The 17995-nt window shown below is 35.6% G+C and overlaps 1 protein-coding gene across 2 annotated transcripts; it reads right to left on the bottom strand.

Moving 5' to 3' along the window:
* Nucleotides 1-1279: 1279 nt before the first annotated feature.
* On the bottom strand, nucleotides 1280-16494 carry LOC132178240 (lysine-specific demethylase JMJ25-like). 2 transcript variants are annotated; one of them, XM_059590699.1, is made up of 13 exons: nucleotides 15532-16494; nucleotides 15338-15453; nucleotides 14572-14671; nucleotides 14324-14462; nucleotides 13949-14012; nucleotides 13140-13866; nucleotides 12107-12436; nucleotides 10158-10679; nucleotides 8854-8926; nucleotides 8666-8736; nucleotides 3948-4067; nucleotides 3309-3370; nucleotides 1280-1652 (listed from the first exon to the last, which is right to left on the bottom strand). In XM_059590699.1, exons 1-13 carry the CDS (start codon nucleotides 16210-16212, stop codon nucleotides 1649-1651), a joined length of 3009 nt encoding a protein of 1002 aa, XP_059446682.1. In that variant the 5' UTR covers nucleotides 16213-16494; the 3' UTR covers nucleotides 1280-1648. The 2 variants fall into 2 exon arrangements, with proteins under 2 accessions (XP_059446682.1, XP_059446675.1); XM_059590692.1 differs by having other exon boundaries at nucleotides 8651-8736; nucleotides 15532-16492.
* Nucleotides 16495-17995: the final 1501 nt, after the last annotated feature.

Here is a 17995-nt window from a genome sequence, read left to right on the forward strand (position 1 = left end):
CATCGTTTAATACAACAATATTAAATTTAATGGTGGAACCATGCATTTTAGTGTGGGGGGCAAAACAAAAAAATAAAATAGGGGGAGGAAATTAATTTTTGAGCGTCTACTCCATAAAAATTGTCTTTGAGGGATCTTTTGAATACTTTGGGAAAGCCCTCGAAGCCATAAGCTGCTTACGTTCTTGACTAAATTCTAACAGTGAAATGACTCGTATATATATAAAAGAGTAAAATGGAGAGATCATATATTCCTATTCCCTCGGATGGTGTTTTCTTTTTATTAGCTCTTAAAAATGGACAGTGAGATCATGATGTGGGTTCATAAATTATATATCTAGTTATGTTAAACATGCATAACAACCAAAATTATTAATCTTTAGACAAAATGGTACTAATATATAGTAGGGGAGACTAATTGGAGGATCAAACCTTTCTAATGAACTTGAGTTTTCTTGGTTGTCTTTTAATGAACTATCTTTTCTTGATTGTCCAATATAATTAATTACGAGAAATTTCATTAAACCCCCTATAAACCTTCACTAATTTTGACACTAGTCCTAAAGTTTAAAAAACTTTTAGTTAAGAGTATCAAACTTCCAATCTCTTCCAATTACATTTTTCATTCAGATTTTCTGTTAAATTTCGTCAAAATTCCCAAAATACCCCTATTTTTTATAAAAAAAGTTTTAAAAAAGCAAAAATATTGCAAAGATGTTTATTTATAAAAAAATTTTAAAAAAAAAATTAATGCTTGGATCTTTACAATATTTTATTTTATTTTTTCTAATAAAAAATATGAGTATTTTAAAATTTTTGACAAGGTTTAATAACAAATTTTAACGAAATGCGGTAATTAAAAGAAATTGAAAGTTTAATATCCTTAATTAAAAGTTTTTAAACTTCGTGAGTACTTTTAAAATGCGTGGAAGTTCAAGAAAATTTTGTGAAATTTTCCCAATTAATTAAGTTGGTCAACTAAATGCTTTAGGTGTTCGGTATAGTGTAAAAACAAGAAAATCGTGTTCAAGAAATGTAGCTAATAAAAGAAAAATATTTGATGACTACAGTTTTAACTACAACTTCCTTGCTACAAAACGATGTAGTTGTTCATGTGTCACTTATCACATTAGCCACTAAATGAAGTGGCATTTATCACACCCATTGAACTGATGACTAAATCCGTTCAAGATCATTACATTAGCTTATCTGTTTTTCTCGTATTTTGGCTGAGGCATCAGCAGTTCAAAGCCAAAGAATTAAAGCAAGCATACTTAATGAAACCCAATCACAGATGCCACTGCTTACAACCATATTCTAACCATTGCATGATAATTCATACAACCAATCAAAAATAGATATGGCTGCAAACATTATCCACATGGTTTTTGCTTGTATACATTTAACTGCCCTGTTTCCTACTCCCAACAAGCATCATCTGATGTTTCTAGGCAACAAAAAAGATTATCATAAACTGGGTTAGGGAGTGTTAGAATATCTTACGGGATTTGATATTATGAGATTTGACTACAAATCTAATTTGATTTGATCACAGAGGGCAAGGCCTTGACAAAACGGTACGTGATTTCTATGCGTGATTCGCCAATGAAGTTGAGCCTACTCTGAATCTTCCGAGGCAGAAACCGCAGTCACCTGAAAATCATAATCTCAAACCAGGTTATTTCAGAAGGTATCAGTAAATGCAAGAGAACAAGACATAGACCACATAATGGAAGAATTTAGACTTTAGAACAGCACAATTCAGCTGGTTGTCATCAAAACACAAGTAACATTTCCCATGCTGAAGCTAAAAATAAATAGGAGAAAAGGGGCAAGGGGAATCCTCAAGGAAAAAAAGGATATTACAATTTTTCATAGCAAATTGACCAGTGACGACATTTGAGTTTTTGTTTCTCACATGCATATAGATGTAGAAACTTGACAAGCTACCTGTTTTCATCAGCAAAATATGTGCACCCACAAGGAAAATGTAACAAGCTACTATAAATGCAATAAGACGTTTATGCATCAGTATTTATTTGTGCATGAGGCATAGAGAGAGAAAGAATGAAGCATAAGCATGCATGCTTACAGCTTAACAGCAAAAACATCCCAACCAAATTATACAAGAACATTTTCTGCAGAGCCATAAAGTCTACAGAAAACTAATCATCCAACAAACACAAAATCCCATACAAACTATATAAGTACATTTTACCTACAGAGCAAATCTGCAGAAAACTAAAAGAAGACAACTAATTGAAAACTTCCATTTTGATATTCCAGTTTCGACTGAGCGCTTCACTTTCAAAAGTCTTCTTAAGCTTCCCTTTACCCAAAATTCTTGTTCAAATTTCCTAAGATATTCTCTCCAGCAACTTTTCCTCTGGTTTAGGATGGCTCCCATATCTATTATCATTTTGGTTTCTTTAAATATTATAGATTGAAGAACTTAAGACTAATCTACAAATATCAGCCCTCAGATTTTTTCTTCCATTCTTGCATCCCCATATTCAAAACTGTTAGGAAACCTATCCTATTCTCCAAAATCAGTGAGATGCAAAAAATAAGAACGAATACAAAAACAAGCAATCACAGACGCAGATTTATGTAATTCACCACCAAGGACTACATCCACAGAATTTTTGCTTTCACTATTTCTTGAGAAACAATATAGGAGGCGTCAATTATGTCCGTATAAAACCCCAAAGTCAGAACATTCATATCGGCCCAAGCCTCCGCTCTATGGACGAAGCCTCAAAAAAATCACATTTAAACCATAACGCTTCCAACGACGAACCAGGTCAGATACAAACCAGGCTCCACATAGCTTAACAACAACAGCATCCCAATCTAAAGGAGGATCACACAAATTACATTGTCTCATCCCCTCACTCCAAATTCTCCAAAGGAAGTTATTTGAACATAAATAACAGTACATGTAATCTAGATTTTGCATTATCAGCTAAATAAAAGAAAAAAAAAATCCAAAGAGATAAATAGGATCCAATAAGGTGAGACTTGTGAAAAAAAAGGTCCAGTTATGCTATACTTCATATAAAGATTAAGAGGAAAGTTCATTAAAAAAAACTACAGATGCACATAATTAATCAAGAAATAATTAGTAAAAAGGTGGTAAACATTTAAACAAGATTGTTATGCACAACCACATAAACGGGAGCATGGCTGGTCAGAACTAATGATAAAAATCAAAAGAATTATCAATAGAAAATGCCTACATGTTGAAGCTTAAAGAGTGGCAGGCACACTTTTGAACACAACCTTTCACATGAATCTATAGTGACTAACCTTGGTTTCTGCTCCAAACTTTTGACAACCTGGCTCATAGCATGAACAATCATTTTCTTCACCTGTTTCAAGCAAAGCATCAATCAAAAGCTTACACACAAGATTTATACTTGATTGTTTAAGAAGGAAACTATTTTGAATTATACAATTATCGTATCATCAATTTCAGCCAGCCCAACACCACTACACTGAGCATGCATCAGGATTCAACTGAAGTTAATGCACACCAAAATCAATATTTACCAACAAAAGCATCTTTCAAATGGGGATTATGCAACTTTACTACAATTATCAAGTACTAGCGTGCAGCAATAGGATAGGTACCATGCTTGAGGATACAGATATTTGCATGTAAAGCATTGCAAGTAGAATCAGCAGCAGTGATGAGGGGTAAAAGAGGTAGTGGATTGAATAGATTTAACTAGGCTTCAATGAGCTAAAGATATGGAAATTAAAGCATGACACTGATACATAAGAACAACAGAAAATAGCAGTAGGATATTGACACCAGTACTCGTAAAATGCTTAACCATTTTTGCATCATTGTACAAGAAAGCACTGCTGGAACATGATTCTACCACATAAAATGGTACATAAACACTTTTAGATGATGTCATAACGATACATGCAATTGCGTACCTCCAATTTGTCCTCCTTAGCCCTATGACTTTGGGGAAGTGTACGGAATTCTTCAGTCAAACGGATGCACTCGCCAACATTTTCAGGTGAGACAAAGTCAAGTGCAACCTTTATGCATGACTGAATAGAAAAGAAGATCAAATCCATGAACATATATTTATGCGTAAGGAAACAAAACGATCAATAGATATCAATTTCATGCAGCACAGCTGAATAAGGTAATATTGATTTCCACTAAACGATTCCATTTTGGTTGGTGTTTAACATTTGTGCATTGGTAGAATTACATGTCATAGCAACATGTAAATAAAGATTGGTATACTGCAAAGTAAATAAGTAATACCCAACATATATTGTAATTTTTTATCTTCTTTTTTTTTTCAAGTGTGTTTTCATTATATGGAATAACTTTTTTCTTCTAGAGAGCTCTGGCATCAATAGCTACCTATTAGTGGTTTTGGGAGATAACAATTATGTAGTAGGGCCTAAGTGATTTTAGGAAATTTTGAGTAAGAATTGCAAAATATTCTAATATTAAAAAGTGTGCTTCCAGCTTCACACATTAAACCTAGCTGCCTACCTGTTAGAAGAAACTAGAGAGAAAAGTGAGAAAGTGATTGATTGAAGAGATGGAACACTAATTGGCTGCTTTGTTAAAGAGATTAGATGCTTCTGTAAATTGCTATGAAGACCTAAATTCCAAGAGGTAAGAGCCCCAAACTTCACCTTGAGTTCAGATTAGAGATGATACTGAAAAGAGATTTCTAGAGTTGATCTTTTGGGTCCATGATTTTAGGTTTCTACTAATTGAATTGGCTTAGGTAGCTGACATAGGGCATGCTGATTCTGAATCAATTTGGGTTTTAACCGAACATGGGAGAATCATGGTTAGGAGGTCGAATTAGGGGGAAAAACACCCCAATTTGTTTGCGTGTAATCTTGTTGTGTTTAAATCCTTCAAATTTGATTTCATTATGTGATTTGAGTTTTGGAGTTGCTCGGTTATGATTTCATTATGTGATATAAGACCAACTAAATGTGGTTTAGAAGGTGGAGCTATTATATTAGACCATTTTATCAAATTAAAGGATCTGTTTGAGTTTGCAATTTCAAAAGGTGCAATTTAAAAATAATGATTTTAAAACATGCGATTTAAAAGCACTATTTTTTAAAATGCAGTTAAACATTTGATAAAATCACAATCTGACCTTTAAAATCGCAGTTTAACCTTTTAAATTGTGCGTTTTTAAAAACACACTCGCCTATGATTTGAAAACGTATATTTTTCTATATTTTCAAATTGCAATTTTTTAAAAATGCACTTCCAAACGATACGTTTTCTACGATGAGAGAATGACTTTTTTTTTTTCTTTTTTTGATTAGTAAAAGTATATTGAAAAACGCGCAGAGGGACGCAACCCATGTACACAGAAAGTATACAAAAGAACTCTAATGATGTGGAAAAGAATTACAAAACTCTAAAAAATAAGAAAAAGTGGACTCATGCGAGTGAGACCAAGTCACTCTCCATGAGAAGTTGAGAACACCATATTTAACGCCAACTTCCTCAACTCAAGCATGCCACTCTCATGATCCTCAAAGTTGCAAGCATTCCGTTTTCTCCATAGACGCCACATCACACACAATGGAGTAAGCCTCCATATTTGCAAAGCAAGTCTATTACCCAACTGTCCCCTCCAACTCTCCAAGCAATCACGCACCCTTCGTGGCATAACGCAACTAACTCCGAAGAGATGATGAACTATTTCAAGGTGGAATGGAAGCACTCCCAAACATAAGGCTATTTTATCATGATTTTCTTGTTCTTTTTGCCCCTACTAGCTAGGTGACTTCTCTTGTATATATTTCTTGTGTACATGGAGGGCTCCTTACACTTTTAATGATATCTCGATTACACTTACTAGCAAAAACTCATATAAGAGTTATTACTCACATAAAGACTCTAGATTGTCTTAAATTCAGCACAAATAAAATACTTGATAGCATAGCTGCCCCAAAATTACATTAATTAATAATCAGCAAGAACTTTAAGAAATACTAAAGACACCCATAAACATGAAATCAAAGCTTGATGGCTGCATCAGTCTCCTCTAGTTGGAAAAAATTCGACCTCGAGTTGTCATCACCCTTGTTCTCAAAAGGATCACCTTTGTATAGAATTAGGTGCTTGACATTGAGCAAGTCTAAGATGACTTGGAAGTTTCAACTGGTAAGCTTTATCATTGATCCGTTAGCTATTTTCAAGGACCAACTTTCCAATCTCTTAGCTTGATAACACCAATAGGAAACCTTTTCTTTGTAGGAACTACCCAAACGTTATCCCCGACTTTAAAGATAACCTTTTTGCAATGTTGATTTGCTATTGTTTTGCATCTCAAATTGCTATTTTCAATCTTTTTCCTCTCTTCTTCATGAATGGACTTGATGTGATCAACCATTTCCTCAGCTCTCTTGTTCACTTTACTTGGAATTGGAATGGAAGCCAGGTCTAGAACACTATTTGGATTCTGACCACAGACAATATCAACCGGGCTGCACTTAGTTGTTTGATTTTGAGACCGATTGAATGCAAATGCAGCATGTGGTAATACTAAATCCCTCTATTTAGGCTTGTCCCCAGCAAGATAGCATAACACATTTCCTAAACTGCAGTTTGCCCATATGATTGCGGATGATATGAGCTACTAATGCATAACTTAATTTCAATCAACCTCCATAATGTCCTCCAAAAATGGCTCAAAAATTTTGGGTCACGATCAAAGGTGATGGTGCGAGGAATACCATGCAAACTAACCACCTCTTTAAAGAACACATTGGTCGGATCTTTAACACACATGGCAACAACAAATCTTGTAATATCTCCTTTCAGTTTAGGCCACCAATAAGATGAACTTATCAATGCCATTGTTTTATCACGACCAAAATGACCTTCTTCATGTAGTTCTTTGACAATCTTCTCACGTAATGAACAGTCCGGGATGCATAGCTGGTTTTCTTTGAAAAGGAAGCCACTTTGTAGGGTATAACCAGCTTGCCCTTCAGCCATGGTTTGTTTCAGAATAGGACCAAAATAAGAGTCTTCCTGATAAAATTCTTTATACGTATCAAATCCCTTGATTTCCACACGCATGGTGGATAAAAGAGAAGCTCTACAACTCAGCACATCAACAACAATGTTGTGAATTCCAACCTTGTGTTTTAATGTGTAATTGAATTGCTCAAGATAGCTGACCCAGCGCTTCATGTTTAGCTTGGACCGCCATTTAATGTATTTCAGGGCCTCGTGATCAGAATAAAGAAGGAATTCACGTTGTGCTACGAATGCACCAATGCCTTATCGCCCAAACAACTGTATAAAGTTCTATATCACATTGTGCTAAGCCTATAAACATGAAATCAAAGCTTGCTGATTGCATCTCATTCACACCTACATAAGTGACCCAATATTCAAACCCTAAGAAAAAATTGATATTATAAAATCAACCAAAAATAGAACTAGGAAATCAAAGAAATCATACCCAACGTTTTGGGTCTAAGTGGCTCTAATGATGATATTGGTGCACGTAGGAGTAAACCTAATCTCAAGTCCAGAGAAGTCGTCCTCTACCAACTTCATGTGATGGCAAAACCCGAAAGCCCAACCAAACCAACTAGCCAAGCCGCAACTAACCGACGACAAACAATTCAGCTCGGTTCCATTTTTTTGGTTGATCGTTTCAGTTTTGATGGCTGGATTCCGTATAGTGACCATTTCAGCTCAAACGTCAAAATACAGCAAACACCAACCCAAGAGATTGGTGTTCCCTAGGTAAGCATTTAGTGTTGTGATTCAATCTGTTTATTGAAGTACATGTGAATAAATAATTTTTAAGATCGCAAAGAAGTACAAAAGAATAAAATAAAAATAACTCAATCACACAAGACACCAAAATTTAAGTGGTTCGACTTAACAAGCCTACATTCACAAGAGAAGACAAACCAAGAGAAATTTCACTATCAAAAGATAAAATACAAATAGCAATAGGGAGAAAATTATTCAAAGCCCCAATACACCCAAAACCCCACACTCTGACAAAAGAGAATTACTCTACAAAAGAGAAAACAACAATCTCTTCAATTCTCGCTGTGTGTGACAGCTCTGTGTTGTGAAGCGTAACACTTCTTCCTTTCTCTCAATCACACTTTATGTATTTCACACTATTGCTCTTTCTCACATTGTTATTTTTCTGTGCAGGAAAATCCTCCAAATTTATAAGAGTTGCAAGTCGGTTGAAGAAGGTAATCAAAATTCAGCTGAAGCACAAACTTCAAGTTGGCTGGGAGAAAGAGTTTATGTCGGCTACTATAATTCCAAAACTAATTGGAATTAGAAAAAGATAGCTGGGCCCACTTGACTGATTTGATGAATCAAGTCACTCACACAACGGTACACAAATGTGTTATGCTTTGATTAGTAGGCGTGGACAAAGAGCCCAATTGATTTTGGACATCAACAAGGAAATTGTACCACAATTACACATTTATAATGTACCCATTGGTTTTCTAAAAAACTTTTAATGCTTTGGCCATTACTGTATTGTTCTTTGTTTCTTTATAGGTGCACATTTATGGTCTATTAAATTTGAATTCCATTTTTTTGACTAAAACATGAGGGGAAAAACCCCAAGAGAAATTTACTTTACCTTTAAGTTTCTTACTTGATGAGGACAGCCAGCAGGAATGAAGACAGCATCTCCAAGATTTTGGACAAATGTCCATGGTTCAATTCCTATATGATAGCATAGAAGCATTAAAACTATTATCAAGAAGAATTACAATAAAATTATTATAAAGAAGAATTGAAGCACTCAATCCAATTAGCTCCATGAATATATAACAAACTCACCATATTCCTCCTTGAGCTTTCTTTTGTGCTCCACAGTCAGATAAAAGGTTTGATCGTGTATAGGGTGAACAACCTATAGGACCAAAAGATATGATAAATTATATGACAGAAATATTTGTCAAGTATTAGAATATAGATATTGGGATGTACATATAATCAAATTTGCTGACTGAAACACCAGCAATCAAGCAAGTTGTAAACCCTCGAGAAGTAGACATGCTATGTTTCAATTCAATGGCAGAGTTGGTCAGGCCGCATCATAATTTGTGTTACCTAACTCAGATTTCCCACAATTCTCTTTGATACAAGAAGTTGATGGCAATTTTAAAAGATTCATGATCTTTCTCTACAAAACAAAGCTATATAAATGTTTCAAAAGGTGAATTACTTTTAGGCATTTTCAAAATGACTAAGTTTACATTTGAACCATGAGTTCTTGTTTACTAATACAACTTACTTGCAGACTTGCACTAATTCCATTTAATTGGGTTATTTGAATCATTATGTTGTAATTTGCATGAGAGGTTTAGACAGAAGGTGGAGACTCATTACTATTATGTAGCCTCCCATACTTTATTATATAGGTTGAAAAATATTACAATGACTAAAATACCCTTATACTCTAAACCCTAACACTCTTCTAACACTTGCAATGGAGCACATAAATCATATAAGCTCGGCTGGGAAGAAACAAGCAAACAAAAACACCTACAAAAACATACTATAATACTCCCCCCCAAGCTAGAACATTGGAGTACATAATATAAAGACAGAATTATTAAAAAAACATGAACAAGAAAATGCGCTAAACCAAATATAAACAAGCTAAAATTCCACAAAAAGCTAACACTGAACAAAACTTCAACGCCAGCAAAAAACTCGTCAAAAGACTGCAACGGACGGTTGGATCTTGCCGCAAAACACCAAGGCTAGTCGAATATCACCAGAAAACACAAATAACCAGTCAAAATCCACTACACAACACGAAGGCCGGTCGAATCTCCCCAAAAAATACCAAGAACCAATCGGAACCCACTGCAAAACACCACGGCCGGTTGGATCTGAACAACCAACTATGACGATCACAATTCCAGTGATCAGTAACACCAACACCCAACAACAATAACGATTGATGATCAATACTACCAACAACGGTTAACAACAACCAACAAAATTAGATTGATCATCAATACAACCAAGAATGTTCAACCAACAACAACGACAACTTGTAAACACTACTCTAGTACTCCCCCTAAAAATAAATTTTTTGACAATGATATAATGAATTTTGCAGGACAAATTACCTGCTGCAATGGACAACAATGGATGTGCCTGAACTCCCTGAAGTGCTTCTTAAGATATTCCTGCAGCTTAGGAACATCTTGTCTCCGGAAAATGTCCCAGAGGGCACCACCCTCAGAAGTTTCTAAAGATTCCAACTTGTTTCCAGAAATTGTAGGACCACTCCCACCATTGTTAACTTGATCCACTTTTGGCTCTTTAGTCTTTTCCAGCTCTGATCCCCTTGAAAAGTCTTTCTCATTCATCCTTGAATCACCATCAAGTCCAACACTAGGATCTGCCAGCTCTTTAACAGTTACACATGTGTTTTGATCCCGAAATCCAACACTAAAGACGTTATCATTGGCAGTAACTGTACAAGACCCACCAGAAGAAATGTTATCCTCGATGTTTTCATCCACAACCTGAAAATCCTCAAAGATTTCTTTCTGGTCTTGCTCAAAGTGCTTCTTTTTTACCTCCTCTATCCTTGTAAGCGTCTCAGGTTTAAGGGGCACTTCAGCAGTATGTGTCAAAATATTTACCTGAAACAATGAATTAAGAATAAAGGAAATTAGAACATCAAATAAAAAAATTAAAATAAAATAAAAAATCTTACCTTTATTTCAACCCTCATGTGTGACAAAGTATGCACATATAGCCACTAAAAAAACCCTAGGATTAACAGTGATAAAATGGGGAAGACTTTTCTTAGTGCTATAATTCCTCCCATCCGCATTTTGCTATGCTACATAACTAACATAGTAATCAGTGTAATATGTACAAAAACTTAATCTCATATTAATATTTCAATAAAACATGGCAGTGTAATAAGATAAATCTTTTCACTCACTTTTGTGAAATTCTAACTAAAATGGCTGTTATCTCATAGACACATATACCCACTTCAAAGCAACAATCCAAAGAGCTGTTATAATGGCAATTATCATCACATAAATTATGCAACTAAAAGTCTAAAACATTTAGCAATGAGGGAGCCAAGTTAATATCATAAATAAGTAACTTAGTTTGTCCATTTTCACTTTCTAGGTGCATGATTGCACCAAGCATTTAATTTAAAGTATACATGGAGTTATCCTCAAGAAACAGGTAAATTTGAAATGTTAAGCAACTCATTATATGACAACAAGCTGAAGTCAAATGAAAACAGTCAGCAAGAAAACTAAACCCAAATATGCAAGAACAATCAGAAAGTCAAATATATATCAATGAATATCATCCTAATACTGTTTGTGATAACATCATGCTGTCTCTTCTAGACACATTTTTTACTTCAATATTAGTCAAATGGTGTGTTAAAAAATAATATAGTAACCTATGTCCCGTCCTTTTCTAGATAAGTAAAATCATCTGCCTCTCTAATACAAAAGAGCACAATAATGATTCTAAAGTACTCCTATTTCGCCTTAGAATGTGATGCACAAGAGAGGGATTGGGTCAAAGACATGGCAATTAAATATGTGCTACTACGTAGACTAAACCCCAAAAACCTGAATCTTGCACCTGTGTTAGTAAGCAAATTAAGGTCAAATTTTAATGAAAGCAGAGTGTTCTTGCCTCACGAAATTGTACAACTTCATTTTTGCAATAACTCGGGGCAATATGAATCAAAGCATAAAAATCAAGTACGGTTAAAAATAAAAGTAAAGAAACCAAGACAGGTGTAAGGATAGCCTGCAAGTAGATGCCCATTGAACCAAAGCTTAGATGTACTTCTCTAACAAACTTAAAATCCAACACCAAACTGGCAACTGAAAACAGCTTCGCCAAAACAAACATATTTGATTCAGAAGATTAAGTGTGACATAAGCACAAGTCATCTGGCCCTTACATATTTCCCTTAACCAATACAAACGAAAAAAGAAAATGTCATGCCCTGCCCAACCAAAGAGAAGTTTTCCTCTGAAAAACAAAACATAGTGAATAGTTTAAGTTTCAACAAAAAACATACTGCATCAGACATATCACAATGAAGCTTAGTGATAGAGTCTCCACGGCCAAGCTCCTGAGCAACTCCATAAGCAATATAGGTCTTTGGACCCATATCTGGCTTTAGAGATTCCTTAGGCAAGTTGACAGCAATGTTTAAAGGGCCGTTACGTGGATGTGTATACTCCTTAAAGGGCAAGCAACAGATAAACTCAGCACCATGACGCGGCAAGCGTTCCTCAAATAACGTAGATGGAGGCCAGTCTTTCAGTTTCAGTATCTGGGGCCATTCACAACCATGAACCCGACCATGTGTATAGCCAGTAAAGAACTCATGGATATTGATAATGCCCTGCCATTTATTGCAGGATTTAGTATTACCAAGCAAAATCGTCACAGAACACTTTTTTGCATATCATATTAAGCCTGAGTAAACAAATGAGAAAGTTTAACAAAGAAACCCAAAAAAAAATCTTAGAAAGAAGGGAAAAAAGTTAAAGAAACAAATATGAATTACAATACAAAAATTAGATATTAACAACCACCAAAGCAACGAAGAACCATTGGAAAATGGACCTCGAATTTTCAATTTTAGATTGAAAGGAAGGATAAGAAAGCAGTTATCATGATCTTCCCCTTAAAATCAATACGAGGGAATAGATCTGGCTGCTATTTCTCAAGCGAGGGGTATTAAAGCATCTATATTTGTAAATGGCATTGGATACTTATGTACAAGTTGCAAGAAATTATTTCAATTATTGTATAAATTGAGAAAGATAACCATACTCGGCCCTTTCCTATCTCTTACACATCCAAAAATTAATATCAGGAGAAATCACAAGGTTAGGAAATGAATAACTGTGCTTAAAAACTAAAAGGAGTCTCTCTCATAATAAAATCAATTCTAAAATTTCAAGAATTTTACTTGGGCATTCTCATTAAAAATGATAAAGATCAATAAATTAGACAAAAATATCCTGACATTGATGGTAAAGCAGTCAAACATCCAAAAGTAAGATTCTTTACCATCGACGAAAGGATAATAATGAACTCACCTCACACCAATCCAAGCACTCAATAGCCTTAACTTCCAACTCCCTTTTATGCTTGGTATTTTCAATCTGACGGAATGCACGCCACATGACCAGTGGTTCCCAGCTTAAACCAGATGCAGATTCAAGCACATTGCTCACAATAACAGGCTCAGCTCTGCTCCAATGCCACTGGAAATGCTTCAAATCCCCATGTTGTATATCTTGGGCCCTCGGGCAATACAAATAGTTATCAGAATCTTCTCGAGATGCAGCTTTCCTTAACTTATCATTGCTTAAGTCAACTTCACCCACCGAGTTGAAACACAAACAACGCTGTAAAGGAGTTGCAGCCACATCCATAAGTTTATAAGTTCTGGCTATTTCTTCAGCTTTTCGCACCAACCCTGCAACCAGATCTCCTGAGAACATACATTTCAATTCTAGAATACCATGACCACAACCACCCCTGTCTTCTGGTGGGCAAGGAACGCTACCTTCTTCTTTTGCTTCCCACCCAGATTTGGACTTTATATGATCCATAGGGCTAGTCTCAGAAGGTAATTTCACTTCTTTTCCATTTTCACCAAACAAATAGTCAAGCCCCTGGTCAATATACTGCATAATCACTTCCTCCTCACCTCCCTGCAGGTTTCCATCACGTATCTCCCGGCAACAGGTAAGGCAAAGATCAAATGAACATCTAGGACAGCTTCTATGAAAATCAAAAATGGAGGTTTTGCAGTTGTCACTGCAAAAGCAAGACATAACATTAAAACCTTCATAAAAGTATGGAACAATTAGTATCAGAAAGCATTTATAAAAGACCTTACCAGTACATACGCTCATCAATACTGCAATCTGCTTGTTTTACCTTTAACTCTGGAAGTGATAACCCTACCAAAAACATCCCATAACCAAATCAAAAGAGTACATCCAAACCATAAGTTAAAAATTAAGACAAGCAATCACAAGGACTCATTACAATTAAGATTGACCCAAATCAAGGGAAGTGTAGGTTATAACATTCAGCAATGACACAAGCCAAGTAATTCCCTTCTGCTAGTAAAATTAGCAACTTTCACATTTATGAGACACCTTCCAATCCAAAACAAACTCAGAAATTCTGTCATCACTTCAAAATGATAAAAAGAGTTGCACCATGGATGAGTTCCTAAACTTATTTGGCAAGGGCTGAAAGAAAATACCTTGTCTTTTAGCCTCCATTTCCTTCTCAATTATTTGTTCCTCATTAAGTCGTTTCAGAAATGGAAGAAGTGTTTGAAGCGCATACTTATAGTGCTCAAACTGCTCGTCTTCACTGACTATCAATTCTAAGTTCAAATTCTGCATCAAGATATAAATAATTTGTCGGCCATCACAAACATTAAAAAAAAAAATAACATCAAAGGAAAATACCACTAACTCATGAGATGTTAGAAAAGGAGAAACTGACTTTAATAGGTGTGTCCAACCGCAAGCATGCTTTGCAATTGCAATTTCCACGGCAAAATGGACACGCTTCGGCAATAGCCTCTTCTGCTGTATTAGGATACCTACGCATACAACACCAATAGTAATCATAATTGCTACAAACAGGAACTAAACAAGCAGAAGCTCATGTTTTTATACATAATATTTCACTGAATTTTGTGACCCTTCTTAACTCACATTCTCAAGGTCAAGCCACAGAGGCGCAGGTTCCAATACATAAAAAATCAATTGTACAATTTTACAACCGATACCTATTAAAAATATAAGGAATTGAACAGAAACCCTGAATTATTTTGCTTGTTATGATGCATCCTTTATGCTTCAGTGAATCATGATATTGTCAATTATTTTAAGATTCATAATCCATCGTTCGTATCTTGACAATTGAATAAAAACATGCAATTTATGATAGAATGGCTCGTTTCAAGATTAAAGCAAAATTTTTCTACCGTAGTGTCGCAAACGAAGATAACTTCAACTCAAAAATGCCACGGGTAACAGAAATTTATCACATTGATTCCGACAGAGATCCATAACAACAGTTACCAAAATATGAAAAAACGCATAAAAAGCATTAAAAGAAAGGAAACCCACGAAAGTAAATACATCTAAGTATTGAAAAGAAATGTTAACTAACCAGGCACCATATGAATCAACGAGTTAGTGAATAAAACAGAAAGAAAAAATAAACACACTACTTCAGCAAAAAAGAAAGGAAACTTTTTTACCATGTACTCAAGCAGGGGATACAATATCGTTTCCTCTTGCAATTCTTGCACCGAACAACCCGGCCTTTATCATTCCTCTGACATTGATGGCACATCAAGGACACCTCTTCAATCCACTGTGGAATCCAAATTCAGTTAAAACTTAATCAACAAAAGAATCCACAAAGGCAAAGAGAAGGGAAAGAGATATTTACTTTAGGATTCTGCTTATTTATCTTGGCAGTCTCTTGTTTTGGAATAAGATGGGTTTTAGCCCTCAAGGAATAAACTCTCTGAGTCCCTGTGCTCCTTCCTGAAGAAAGTTCCAACTTTTCACCATTTTTAACCTTCTCGTTTCCCATAATCGCATCTTCAGTATCCTTCTTCGCAACTCCAACTCTGCCACGCTTCTTCACTGGCTTCTTCAGAATCATCTCTTCATCTGAATTCCCAACAATCCCTTGCTCTGACTGGAGCCCAATATTTTCCTCAACTTTCGCGTTCTTCTGGGCAGACAAATTCTTCTTCTTCCTCCCACGTTTCTTCTTCGCCGGAACCTCCTCACCGTTACCATCTTCATCTCTATCTATACTTGGAGCATGGTTCACCTCCTTCCCCACAGGTTCAGCTGCTTCAGCAGCACATTCTGAATCCCCAACAATTCCTTGCTCTGACTGGAACCCAATATTTTCCTCAACTTTCTCGTTCTTCTGGGCAGACAAATTCTTCTTCTTCCTCCCACGTTTCTTCTTCGCCGGAACCTCCTCACCGTTGCCATCTTCATCTCTGGCTATACTTGGAGCACAGCTCAACTCCTTCTCCACAGGTTCAGCTGCTTCAGCAGCACATTCTTCCTGCACATCCTCCCTTCTCGGCTTCTTTCTAGCACGCACCATCACAAACCCAGTAAAAAAAAAACAGAGACTTGCACAGAGAGAGAGAGAGAAGGAGAGCTTGGAAAGAGAGAAGGGGAAGTGGGTTTGAGAAAACTGAGTGCTATTACTTAAAGTGGGTTTGAGAGAAACAGTGGGTGGGATTTTGATTTTTGAATGTTTGGCGCCTGATCGGGAAATTGATGGAAATTATACCAACTTTTCAGGTTTCTCGAGATATCTCTTTGCTTCTTACTTGCCTCTTTTAGAGGACATGTCGGGGGATCAGCTTCATTGTTTGAAGTTGAACTAAAATGGACGGCCAAGATGAATCCTTTCACGGAAAGGGTTTCTTTCAAGTACACGTATGCCCAATCTAACTACGGTTATGGACACAGTTTCTATTTTATACGTCTTCCAATTATCACCACATTAATGTCTTCTTAAATTACTAATTTTGTCAATGTCGTTAAATTACTAATTTTGTCCAAGTCCTTCTTAAAACTTTCAAAAAACATCAATGGCAATGTCCACCAATAACAATAATATCTTCAAAAAAAAAAAAAAAAATCCAGATTATAAAATAAAAACTAAAAAAGGTGAAAAACCGTGGCTTGGTTTTTAAAATTTTTTTAATTCTTTTTTATTGTTTTAGCTTTTTTCAAATTTATAAGAAAATTTTTGTCCTATTGAAAATTTTTTACACTCTCATTTTTGTTTTTTTGTTAGCTTTGAGAAGGATATTGACATTTTTTTATAGTTTAGGAAAAACATTGGTAAAATTGATAATTTATAGGAATATTGACAATAGAGTGGTAGTTTGAAGGGACAAAAATTAGCTACAAATAAGTATATAAACCAATCTTATAAAGTAATATGTGTCCCTTAACATATAAAAAACACATTTTTTTTTAATAGCATGTATTTTTTACATGTTTTTTTAATAGATGTGAGACACATGTTACTTTATTAGATCGGTTTGTATGAATTATAATGAACCTTTCTAGAGAGCTTCTCCAATCCTTCCTAACTTTTGCCGACTAGGGAGGAGGGAGGACCTCCCTCCCTCTTCCTCCTCCACTTTTCTTTCTTCATTTTCTCTTCTTCTTTTTTCTTTTCTTTTTTTTTTTTTTTTTTTTTTTTTAATATTGTTTTTTCTCTTCTTGTCGTTTCTTCTTGTTTTGATTGCAACTTAGAGTCCACATTTGTTACATTTTTACAACCTTCTCCACCTACGCGTCGATCATCCTTCATCTCCAGACTCTGACGCATAGCTCGCTGTTCTCCACCGGTGCGTGTGCACTTCATGCACCATCTAGGCCGCCATTCCAACAGCACCACTATTGGCCACATGTCAGTTATGTAGCTTTCTCTATATTCCCCTCTAAATCTTCATAGTTGGTATCCTCAGTCTGTTTATGGGGAATCCTAGATCTTGTTGTAGACCATGTTGCGATGTCCTCTAAGGCTTCATCGTTGAGTACCTTTCTCGTGAGATGTCGCGATGGTGATTCACTCACGTAGTTTCGATTTATTCGATTCTAGTGCGCTTTCCCACGTTGTGGCTTCCAAGCTTGCTTCTTGTTGTGGTTGGTGTTTCTTCAAGCAATTGCAATTTGGACTGTGACATCAAACTGCCGATTATGGCAGCCATTTTCTTGGCTAGTGAGTCAAGATTCAAATGGATCGGGCCAATTTTTGGGCCCATTCCCAATAGTTTTATAATCTATTAGAAGAAAAAAAAAATCTATTTACACTTCACCGATTATTTTGGGTGTTTATTGTGTTACCCACCCATATTTTTACG

Source organism: Corylus avellana, chromosome ca1 (genome assembly GCF_901000735.1).
Source record: "Corylus avellana chromosome ca1, CavTom2PMs-1.0".
Lineage (NCBI taxonomy): Eukaryota > Viridiplantae > Streptophyta > Magnoliopsida > Fagales > Betulaceae > Corylus > Corylus avellana.

Coding starts and splice junctions, on each gene's coding strand:
- LOC132178240 (XM_059590692.1), bottom strand. CDS start 16,212: ATGGTGCGTGCTAGAAAGAAGCCGAGAAGGGAGGATGTGCAGGAAGAA. Junction 10,680..12,106: donor ATTGTGATATGTCTGATGCA/GTATGTTTTTTG, acceptor TCATTGTTTCAG/GTAAATATTTTGACACATAC. Junction 8,737..8,853: donor AAAGCTCAAGGAGGAATATG/GTGAGTTTGTTA, acceptor GCTATCATATAG/GAATTGAACCATGGACATTT.